This window comes from Phyllostomus hastatus, unplaced genomic scaffold (assembly GCF_019186645.2).
Source record: "Phyllostomus hastatus isolate PE091 unplaced genomic scaffold, TTU_PhHast_1.1 phas_contig_86, whole genome shotgun sequence".
In the NCBI taxonomy this organism is placed as follows: Eukaryota; Metazoa; Chordata; class Mammalia; order Chiroptera; family Phyllostomidae; genus Phyllostomus; species Phyllostomus hastatus.
In genome coordinates this window covers 83,406,806-83,419,164 of record NW_025333977.1, presented here as the reverse complement: position 1 = coordinate 83,419,164, position 12,359 = coordinate 83,406,806, and the positions used below count along the sequence as shown (strand labels likewise).

Sequence of the window (12,359 nt, the reverse complement as noted above, 5' to 3'; positions counted from 1 at the left end):
ACAAAGACATGAAACAGGACATTAAGCAAACAAAATAAGGCCTGCAAATAATTAAAGATGGGGAATATGGAGGGTCAAACCCCCACACTACAATGTAAACTCACAGCAAGTACGCTACTCTAATCTAAGCAGACGGGAAAGGGAAGTATAACTTTGACTACACCACCTTGTGAGGAGGACCAATAGAGTTGAATGTGGATTTACACCAAGTTAGTTCTGAAGAGGTATGTGAGAATGGTCTTGTGTCCCAAACATCTCCCCTAATGGACCCATCATGATGACCCTTCCCTTACTTCTTTTATTCCCTCAGTAAATATTTTTATTGAGAAGTTAATAGGTATCAGATACAGTTTACAATGTCTGTTTTGTCTAAAATACCCATTTGGAATGTTTTACATTTTTCTGAAAACTCTTCTTTCATAACCTTACCCACCCAACACTCGCCTGAGGTAGTGGTAATCAATAGGAAAACTACACCTGGACTTGAAAGCAGGACAAAAAAAATAGAATAACTCCAAAACAGAGATTGAGAACAATGTGTCTGATATAAAATAAGAGTATGGACATTGGGAAACACTACTCAACTTGAGCAGTTGAAGACAAATTTCATTTTGTCTTATTTCTCTTCTGAAGGCCATGCCAATTCAGTCAGAGAAAAATATACTACCTGGAGTAAGAAATATTTTCATGGGAAGCTGTGGTTATAATTTGCCTCGTATCAGGCACAATATACCTACTTCAGAATCCAAATCCCTTCAGCCTATTAAACCTAAAAAAGATAAAATTGATCTGATTCTCCTTCATTTTACATGACTTTTGAAGAACTACTTACCATTCAACCACCCTTTACCTCCATGCAAGATTTCTCTTTGAAGAATATTATTATGTGGATACTTCAGTGAAAAGGAAAGAATTCCAAAATGAAAATAAACTTAACTCTTGAATACAGGTCCCCGAGCACAAACCAGCCTATTTTGAACTTTGTGTGATCAATGAAATAAGTCAACTAAGAATAGCAAGAAATTGAGTCAAGGTTTATTTGCAAAAGTTGTGAACAATGCCATAAGAGTAAGCACTTGGCCAAAGGAAAGGGGATGAAAAGACCCAAGACTATAGTAACCACATGTCTTTCCTGAGACTCTGCTAATCTCAGAGAACGGGGCTCTATGCTGCTCATTGGTGAGGAGGAGGACATCAAAGGGACATTTCCAGTTATGGTAGTTTGGAGAAATACAGTATTAATGGGCTCATTTTTTTGCCTGCTTTCATTAATAAGTGATGGTTATTATCCTATAGGTCAATGACAAGAACCAATGATGATCAGCTCCACTTCAAAATTTAATGCCAATAGATTAAAGAAAAAGTATACTGGTGGTTTCATCTATTTAGATATGCCACAACTTATGGAAAGTCTATAAACTGCATTCCGTAGCCATTTAGCAAACAGATCATCCCCAGTTAAAACCATGTACTGTATTCTAGTAGGCACTGGAGATAGGAAAAAAGATTTAGGATTTCATCTTTCCCTTAAGCAGCTCACAGTACAGACATCAGTATGTAAAAAAAACAAAACAAAACAAGTGCTATATAGCGCAATAAGTGACAGAATAGTGGTATTATACAATATAGCATAGTCACAAAGAAAGTAGAAGAAACAACTTAGGGAGGTCGAGAATGGCTTCAAAGAGTTAACTCTTAGAAGGAAAACGGGGATTTTCCTGGTTGAGAGGGAATGTAATGTGGGCAGAGAGTACAGTATGACCAAAGGCACCAAGGCTTGAAAAATGTATGTCATGTCATCAGGTGGGAGGAGAGGATGTTTCGAGATGGCACTGGAAAGGTAAGCAAGAGAAGGTCATGTCTTCCATGCTGAGCAGTTTGTATTTTTGCTTCCAGTTAAGAGGAGACATTACAAGATTTTAAGGAGGAAAATCACATGACAAGATTTGCATTAGGTAAAGGTAAGTGCAGTGTTATTTGCAAGAAGAATTGAAGAAAAGCAAGAGGGAGGTAGGAAGTCCATGTAAGGAGCTATTGCCTTTGTCCAGATAAGAAGTAGTAAAAGTCTGAACCAGGTTATTTGTGGTGGAGTTGGAAAGTAGAGGATGGATTCAAAATCTCTTTTAAGTAGAATCTAAGAATTTAGTAGCTGGATGTGGGTTTTTTTCTAAAAAAAGTACTATATTCATGATTACTCCCAGGTCTCTAGAGCTTGCAAGCTGGCTATATGATGGAAATTTGGAGGGAGACTAAGTTGAAGACTGAGTATGGTTTTGTACACATATAACACAGTTTGATCCCTTAAATACTTAGAGATACCTAATGAACCAGGACCTCAGGAGAGATAGCTAGTATACAGATTTGGAAATCACACTGGTGGTTAAAACTCTCAACATGAATGAGATCACCTAGAACTGGTGTGTAGAGTAAGAGGAGAAATGGATCTAGATCCTGTACCAGAAGATAATTGATATTTTGGGGATAAGAGAATTAAAAAAGCCTACAAAGAAGACTGAGACAGACCTGTCTGAGAGAGAGAATGAGAAGAGTTGTCATGGGGGTCAAGTGAGAACATTTCAGGAAGAAGTAAAGACAACAATATAAAATGTCAAAGGGATATCAAAAGACAAACTGAAGAGTCAGTGGAAGTGGTGTCTTTTTCAGAATATGTTTCAGTTAAATTATGGGAACAGAAGCTTATTAAAGTAGATGGAATTGTGACTGGGAAGTAATGAAGAGGAGAGAGTGAGTGTGGGGAGAACTTCTGGGGACTTTATTCTAACAGGGGGGTGAGCCAGAGCACTGTAGAGATGGGGACAGGAGAGTCAGGAGATGGTCCTTTAAGAAAGAAGAGACAAGAGCATATTCATAGGCAATGAGGAAAGGAGAAGATGAAATCTCAAGAGAGGGTAGGGCAGGATGGAATGAGGTTCTGGAGAAAAAAATAGGAGCAGCAACAGCATAAACAGAGGAATCAACTGTGACCAGAAGCAACTACTCCCTATGAGAAAAAGACAGTGTAGTGGGCACTACACAGTCTTGAACAACTGGCAGTTTTAAGCCAAATCTCACATTGCAAAACTTGGACAGAATTTTTTTTTTAACTTTTGTACTGATCTTTGTTTCCACATTCATTTTGTGTAATCCCTACAAAAACCCTTTAAAGCAAACAGAGTGGGATATTTGCTTGTTTGTTTTTGAATTTGGTGTTCTAGCCTCCATCTTACAAGAGTAAAATGAAGCTTAAGATTATGATTCATTCAAGATCATAGAATCAGTATATGACATAAACTAAGGACTCTCAGTACAGTGCTTTTCCCAACACCTCAGAAACAGTCATGAAGAATTCAGTGTTATGGTGCAGAGGCAGCCTGACAACACTTGAAATTCAGACAGGAGAATCCCTGCCCACAGTCACTTCATTGATTGACAGCAGACACGCTTGGTTGCCTGAAGGTCTCTGACAGCTAATAGGGAAGTGAATGCTGTATCTTCTCTTGAGATGACCTGGGTATGTGCAACCTTTGAAATGTTTCTTTAACATTAGAGGAAGATTTTAGACTTTTCTTACTTTACCAGTATGAACAAGGAGAACATTTGGTTAATATAAGTGCTTTACTATTACTTGAAAGGACCCCCCTCACCCCTTTCTTATGCTGTCAGGTAAAACTGAAGTATGTGGAATTAACAGCCCCAAGCATATCACTGACAACTTCACTAGGAAAGAGGAAAAAGAGACCCCTTGCCAATCTCCCTCTTCATGAACAGGAGCACTGCCCTTTAGCATAAAATATGAAAGGAGGTTTCTATAGTTGTGCCAACTCAGCAAGAGAAAAAATTAACCCCACGTGTTCTTATGCCAGTTGCCTCAGCATGGGTGGGGAAGGAGGGACCAGAGTTACAGATTGTCAGCATGAGACACAGAGCAAGCTCATTGTGTATGGCTTAGAAGGAATCACAGACTCCCCAGATACGAACACATTTCTAGATTCATCATACATTTTCTAAGGTTCTCTATAAGTCCAGATAATCTGGCAGAAAAAAACCACCCCTTTAAATGATTTCTTCTTCTGTTTAAATTTGGAAATGTGTGGTAGAAATCAGCATTTAAAAAAAATGAACAGTTTCAATTATATTCAATAGAATGTCTCCATTTAATTAATTCACTTAGTCCCTGGGTGACACTGGGTGTGGCTCAGAGAGATTTAGGAGGAATCCAATTTATAACTAGGAGGAATTGTCTGCATCAAGCAGCGAGGCGGCATCCTTCCACACCTTTCCAGTACTGCAAGGAAAGGAGAGGTTGGAATTCTAAACCACAGATCACACTCTCTAAGATCAGAATTATTTGCTGTATGAAGAAAAAGGCAGATGTTGGTATGGGTGAAGGGTGGGGGCTGAGGGGCTACTTGCTTGTATTGGTAGTCTTTACACTTCAGTTAAAGTCCTTAGTTTTAAACAAAGGAAATACCTCATAGTTTTCTGGCTTCATGGACTCAGATCCTATCTTGCAAGTTTTTCATCATCTGCAATACACATGGTAATTAAGCTATTTAAAGTTAGCCCCAAGATATTTGAAAATCATAAGCCAATAAAATCTCAGGGATTCTTTTATTTTATTCCTCTTTTGCCTATTCCTTTATGATCTTCCCATCTCCACCCCACTGCCATTCTCTTCTTCCTGCTATAATAATCTACAGTGGTAGGTAATTAATGGTCAATAAAGATCATTTATGCTTTCTTCTCACTCACTGGCAATGTATTACAACTCAGAAATCCAAGATTGCTTCTTTATGCCGCTCAAGTGGAAGAGGAAGGAAGTGCAATCTCTCCAGCCCCCTCCCATGTTTCTGCTGGATTTTATGGGTGTGGCCGAGTTCAGACCTTTGCAGGTTTTTGCCCTTGTTCCATTCCCTGTTAGGGGCTAAAATGATGCCAGAAGAAATATAAACACAATCAGATTCTGCCATGTATGATACAGGATCATTTCACCCACAAGCAGGAAACCTGTGTGAGACTTAAGTACTCACACTATATAAATGCCAGTCAGTATAGTATGGAGCCCACACCCTGAATACATTATTTCCTTCAGTTTGATTTAATACTATCCTACCTACTGACTTATGTGAAGGATATACAGCAGTGGTAAAGAGGGAACAGGACCATTTCACACAGAAGCCCATGTTTATAAAATGCATGGGCAAAATAGAACACTTTCTATACCTTTCATTTTCTCTCTTGAATATAAACTATGCTAAAACACAAGCAGGCATATGGAAGCCATACAGAGTACATGCGTGACTATTGTATATGAAGTGTGCAGATGCTATACACATTTAGTGCTAATTTCTATGACCTCCAAACACAAAATTTCAGCTTCATCACTTTGCACATCCCACTGAACACGTGGGGCTGCCACTGAGATAGCACCCTAGTGAAGGCAGCTTCCCCCTTTGGGGGAAGGGAATTCCTTTAACCCCAATTCTCTTTCTAAAAATCATGCCTGGTTTCCTTTGTCAAAGGGGGATATGCATGTACTTGTAAGTGTATACATAAAGTGGCAAAAAGTTGTGATGCAGCATATCTTTATTTCCAAAAATTAAAGCTATTTCAAATGAATACCACTGGCTTCCTTAGGGCTTCGCCTTCCTAAATTGTATTTGCTCAGCTCATCAGTGGGGCAACCTCAGGACATTTCCTTGACAGTGTGCTTAACCTAGCCACCTGTATCTATTGCATTTATGTATTAGAATGAAGGCCAGGAGAAGTGTCCTGGTTTGAAAAATGAGCCAAAGGAAGCATCAATCTCTAGAGCCATGGAGCAGTTTAGGGAAGTGCCGCATGTAAGGCTTTCATGCTCTTCCCCACACACCTCTACACAAACCACACACAAAACCCCAGGTGCCTGCTCGCTCCTTCCTTCCTTCCTTCCTTCCTTCCTTCCTTCCTTCCTTCCTTCCTTCCTTCCTTCCTTCCTTCCTCCCTTTTTCTCTTTCTTTCTCTCTTTCTTTTTCTTCCTTTCTTTCTCTTTCCTCTTTCTCACCTTTCTTTTTGTCTCTCCACCCACTGCTCTGATACTCTGCTTCTGTCTCCTTTCCCTTTCCTCTTCCTTCTCTTACATCCTTACTCCCCTCCCCTCCTTTCTGGGCGCTGGCTAAATGTTCAAATCTAGCAGGCTGTTTCTTCTCCACTCGCCTCCTTCACCCCCTTCGGATTAGCAAGTGTATTACAAATTGCCCAATATCCAATACCTGCACAGGAATAATGCCCAATTCCTATCTCTTGCACCCCACCCCTAAGGCAATCTGCAAAGGGCTCCTTTGACCAAGACTGCCATCCCCTCCCAAGGGCGCGCGCACACTCACGCACAAGCACACCCTCGCCCATTTTGCCCCGTAACCTTCGCCAAAATCACTCAAATGTGTTCCAATAAATGTTTGAAAGCCTCATTCGGCGAATGTCAGGGCACCGTGGGCTCCAGAGGAATAACATACTCGTCGTTCCTCCTCACCCTACTCCAGTCAAGTTTCTAAAATGTCTTTCAAGAAATAAGTGAGCAATTTGAAATGGAAGAAAAACCTGGGCAATGCGGGAGGAGGGCGGGGACTGGAATTCTTGCTCATCTTGTATGTGTCCCTCTTCCTGATGAAAATGAGTCACCATGCTTATCTAGAATGTTAGCCTCACTCTGGCCACTGACAATCCCAGGAAAAATGCAAGAGAAGGGGAGGAAAGACCTGATTTCCAACAGGTAATACTCGGCTGGTCTTTCCCATCCCATCCGAGCTCAAAGCTCCTAGGGGCGTGGTCCACCATCTCCTCCGACCAGCTGGTGCACAATCGCTAAGGGGATTTTCCCCTTCCACCCGGACAATTTGTCCCTCAGCCCTCGTTGCCTTTAGATTCTCTTTTTGAAAAATAAGCATCTCCCAAATCACAGTTTCATTCATTGAAAAATAAATAAATAAACAAATAAATAAATAAATAAAACCTTCACATGTTCTTCCATTAATACCTGCGCCCATTTGAAGCTCAGGCGTATAGGAAGGAAGGCTTCTCCCGCAGCACATGTGAGAAAATTGTGAGACAGAACAAGCAATACTCATTACTGAATGTCATTCTTTCAGCCTGCTTTTTGCAAATATAAAGGGTTGCCTCCCCCTCTTGTAGATAGAGCCCTCATCTTTTCCCCCACACCCATTTCTACATTCACACCAGCAAAACCAGACCTGAAATGCTAAACATTTACTAATAGCACCCCCCACCATCGTATTTCTAGCCAAACCGGCATATTTTTTTCTAACCTCATCTTAATTAGTAGCAGCAATTCAAAACCAGAGCATAAGAGACAGAAGAGAATAAAAGCTGGGATGCAACCGGCAGTTACCATATGCTAAGGAAAAGAGAGCACCATGGCCAGAGCAGAAGCAGTTAAAATATTTTTTTTTCTGCCTGTACAGGGAAACACTGTGCTCTGGTAATTTCACAACAGCAAGAAGTAAAAATCTTTAGCTCTACCTGTTTGGTTCTTCTCATACAGCACAGCATGGTTGTATCCTCCCTTGCCTTCTTCCTGCCTTCTCTCCTTTCCTCCTCTCTTTCTTATTTCCCCCCCTCTCCACCTCTTTTCTGCTCGCTTGCTCACTCGCTCTCTCGCGCTGCGCGCTCTCTCTCCCTCCCTCCCTTCCTCTCTCTCTCTCCCTCACACACACCAGGGCAGTTAGCAGCAACTGTAAGGTCCACAGCTATTGCTCGTTGCACATGCCTCTCTCTCTCCCCCTCTCTCTCCCTCTCTCTCTCTCTCCCTCTCTCTCTCTCTCTCTCTCTCTCTCTCTCTCTCTCTCTCTCTCTCTCTTCCCTCTTCCTCTCCCCACCTACTCTCTACCTTTCTTTTTCTCCCCTGTCTCTCTCTTTCTCAGAATTGTTCTCTAGCTTTCAATGACTAATCACTTCCCCAGCCCCCACCCTCTTTCTAGACAGTCGCCCCCTCCCAGTCCCCTGCCAGCCTCATGAATATTTAAACATCTCCAATCTGGACCCAATTACCCACCGACTTTTAGGCTGTGTTGAGAGGGTGTTGGGGTGAGGGCAGAGAAGGATATTCCAGTTGGTTCAGGAGACTGGGTGGAATGTGTTTTATGGAAGAGGGGCCTGGAGAATGCTTGTATTTCTTTACTAACTCTTTTCTTTTCCCAATATCATTAAAGCAAAGAACAGCTATTCTGAATGAGTAGTCAGACCTGTACGGTTAACATGTTATATCTGCTATTCAGCTTTTATACACAGTTAATAATTGTGAGGGTTAAATTCTCTCAAAAAATAAAATAACATGTAAATATTATACATTGTATCTATATGGTACTCAGTGATCATATTACCTAAAATAAATAACATATATAAGGCAAAATATGCACAAACATATCTCATGCATGCTCTAACATTCTAAAATAGTCCACATAAAAATATTGCATTTTAACATTCTAAACACATGAGTTCAGAAATAATACCCAGTGTTTAGAAATTAGCAACTGTCTAAAATCACATGGTAGTTTTTTTCTTAATGGATATACACCCGTTTGAAAATTGGAGTTTCTTTGAATTTTACTGAAAATAACTGAGCACATTTAAACACCAAGTCTGTATGATATTAATGGTAATCCAAATGATATGTTACAATCTGGGCAAGAAGAATAAAAGTAAACTCATCTGTTATGAGAAGCAGAGATGTATCATGAAACCCACTTCCTCGCTTCCTCCTATGGTCTTGTAATTCATGTAAAGAAAAAGCTGACTTTTAAAGAAGTGTAAACAACACAATTTTCAGATACATAGTACTGTGTGATTTTGGAAATGTTACCCAACCTGTCTGCACCTAATTTTTTAATTTCTAAAATAAGGGTAATAATGCCAACTTATTATTGGCAAAGACCAAATAATAACATGTATGCAAAGCACAACAAAGCCATTCTCAATACATAGTAGATTTACCTCAGAGGATGTACTTTTCTGAAATTTTGGTGAAATTTTCAAGTACCATCTCAAAAAACTTGTTAAACTATTTCTTGTTTTTTTATTAGTGATGCTAAGCATCCCCAATTAAATAGCTCATATTTTTTCTAGTCCTTCCCAGACATGAGCCTATTTAATAGGTGTCAACCAGACAGCTTATTATCATATATATTATCAGTATCACTGAGCTTAATATGTGCGAAATACATTTGAACAAAATTCAAGGTACACTCCTCTCAGAATGGACTATCTCAGAGAAACAGACACCCAAGGGGTGATCATTATCAATTATCCCCAGAGGTCTTCCTGGGCCTCGTCTGCTTCAGATCTAGCCTTACTTGGTCTTTCATTCTCAATTTGCTTCTGAGTTTTCATATATTATGATTAAAATACAGAGTTAGGTTCTGAGTTTAATATTTTTAATGTAATGAGCCCAGTCAGAGCCAAGCTTTCAAAATCAGCATTCTGTGGACTTAAGTGATAGAAGAAGGTAGAGGAAGGGGGGAAATGGCTTCATCAGAGACATTCTGGTTGTGGATTAGGATCACCCTACCTAGCCTGCCAGGAGCAGGAGAGTGATAAAGGAAAGAAGCAGAGGGGGTAAGGACTGAGGGCAAGGGAGCAGAATTGCTTTTTCTGGTGTTTAAACAGACTTATACTAAAATCATTTTGTTAACTATGTGGCCCAGCATAGGCAGCTAACACTAGCTCACATAGTAGGCCATAAAAAGAAGCCAACTCCTGTCCTTTCAATGCACTGCCCTGAGCCCTCCCATTTATAATTTATTTTCCTTTTTATTCATTGGAAGAAAACACGGACCCAAGTGGCATAATGAAATCAGAGTCTAGAGCGCAAGACTAGGCATAAGCCTGGATGAATTTTGTGACTAAAATATGTTAAGCCACACCTCTTTGCATCAATTTCCTCAGTAGTTCACATGCATTTTTTCATCTAATACTCTAAATGAGGTCATTGCAATTATTAATCCTATTTTGATGGAGATACTGAAGCTAAGTAAATTAAGTACCTAGACTAGGTCATGCAGGTAAAAGAGGTAAAGTTATAACTCCAAAACCCTGTTAGCTACTAAAATACGTTGCTACTCAGTGGGCCTCTACACCTTTTTACTTCTGGTCCTTAAAATATTAGACAATGTAGTGAAAATTGTTGTGTTAAAATGAAATTAGCATTCTGAAAGGTTCACTTTTTAGGCCCAGCCCTTACCTCAAGGGCCATGAAGAGCAAGCTGATACCTTCCTCCAGTAGCCAGCCCTTCATATATCTCTGACCAAACACTAGCTATTCCAACCTCCCTCAGGGGCCTTTGTCTTTACAGCCCTGCTCATTTCGGATACCTCCCTCTGGACGTACTACATTCTGTCATGAGCCTCTGAAAATTACTTCCCAGAAGGGAACTCAAGATTCCAAATTTAATTTGAATAATATAGAATCAATTTCAATACTTATTTTTTCCCCTTTAAGCAAAGGAAGTTATGGGATGGTAAAGGAATGAGGGAGAGAAAAGCAGACTTTATGTGATCTTGGCAATATATATTTTATATATAAATAAAATAACCAGTATTATTTTGATTCCCACCAATAAATCCAATACTCTTATAGCCAATCCCAGAAAATGTCTAGGCTTAAACTCCATGATTGGACCTTATATAATTTTAGATTAGCAGATTAACTCATGAGACCATTGGGTAATTTTCTGGCTATGGGTTAGGCAATAACACCATTCTAAAAGAAGATGAAGAGTAGTAGAGGCCAGGACCCATTTCTACTCTCATATCTCTTTGAATTTCACTCTAAATTGATATTGTTTTCCTAATAAACCCAAAAGGTATTGGGCTTTACTAAGGGCTACATTTGTCTTTTTACTCCCCCTTCCAGGAGTTTTTTTTTTTTTTTTTAACTTTGAGTCTTAAACTTTTTCTTGCTGTATTAGTTTGCTAGGGCTGCCATAACAAAATACCACACACTATGGGGCTTAAACAGCAGAAACTTATTTTCTCACAGTTCTGGAGGCTGGAAGACCAAGGTCAAGGTGCTGGCAGGGCTGGTTCCCTCTGAGGACCATAAAGAAAAGACTTATTTCCGACGGTTCTCCTTGGCTCACTGAAGGCCACCCTCACACAGCCTTGTCTCGTGGTGGTCCCTCTGTGCATGGTCACTCCGGGTGTCTCTCTGTGTCTGAATTTCCTATTACCAAAGGACATCAGTCTGACTGGATTACAGCCCACACACATGACCTCATTTAACCTTAATTATCTCTTTAAAGGCCCTATTTCTAAATGTAGTCAGTCACATTCTGAGGTACTGGATTTAGGTCTTGAACATATGATTCTTTTTTTGCAGGGGTGGGGGGCACAATTCAGCCCAAAAACCTGCATTCTCTATCAGTACTTTCTGACTTTATTCATATATTCAACATCTTCTGTGTTGCAAAAACATCCTGCCCTCAAGGAGATACACATAGATGAAAAGCAAAACAAATGCTGTTTTAATTAAACAGGATTTGATGCCAAATGTGTGTTATAAGAATTCAGAATAGGAAAGAAATCACTGTGGACCAGGGTAGGTCTTTCATTTCATGATTGGGATTTGAATGAGTGGAGAAAGAACAATGAATTTTAGAGAAGGGAAAGGCATCACATTAGAAAAGGTAAAATGCAAATAATCACAGCATGATCAATGGACTGTTAATATACAGAAGAGGGGAAGCTGTAAAGGAGAACCTTCCAAGAGAGAACCTTGGAAGGGTAGGCTACACACCCAGATTAAGAAGGACCTGAAGGGTCAGAATAATGGAGTGCATTAATGTCCTAGGTCTGCCATAAGAAATTTCTATAAAATCGAAGGCTTAGAACAGCAGAAATTTATTCTCTCATATTTTTCCAAGTCCAAATTCAAATGTAGGCAGGATTAGTTCCTTCTGGAGGCTCTGAGAAAGAATCCATTCCATACCTTTCTCCTAGCTTCTAGTGGCTGTGGGCAGTCCTTGCCATTACTTAGTCTGAAGATGCATCATCACTCCAATCTGCCTCTTCCCAGATGGCTTGCACCTCTTTTTATAAGGACACCTGTCATTGAATCTAGGATAAGGATGATCTTATCTCCAGATCCTTAACTTAATTATATCTGCAAATACCCTTTCCCCCAAGAAAGATTACATATACAGGCATTGAGGGTTAGAACTTGGATGCAGCTTTTTGAGGTACACAAGGCAACCCACTACAGAGGATCAGACATATGTTTGTGAGGATAGACATTTTAGAGAATGCCTGTGTGAAGCTATATAGTATGGGATGGAGAGAAAGATGTAATGGGGTCCAGTAAGAGGAAC

General features: G+C 40.0%; 1 protein-coding gene across 2 annotated transcripts in view; it reads right to left on the bottom strand.

The window, feature by feature from the left end:
- GAP43 (growth associated protein 43) overlaps positions 1-7,778 on the bottom strand; it is a 109,331-nt gene extending 101,553 nt beyond the window's left edge. The window contains exons 1-2 of one of the 2 annotated variants that reach the window (XM_045851583.1): positions 7,519-7,778; positions 4,472-4,526 (exon numbers count right to left, since the gene is read on the bottom strand). In XM_045851583.1, coding sequence (XP_045707539.1) covers positions 4,472-4,492 — 21 coding nt within the window. In that variant the 5' untranslated portion in view covers positions 4,493-4,526; positions 7,519-7,778. The remainder of the gene's footprint in view (positions 1-4,471; positions 4,527-7,518) is intronic. The other variant, XM_045851582.1, reaches the window with a different exon arrangement.
- Between the last annotated feature and the right edge of the window lie 4,581 nt (positions 7,779-12,359).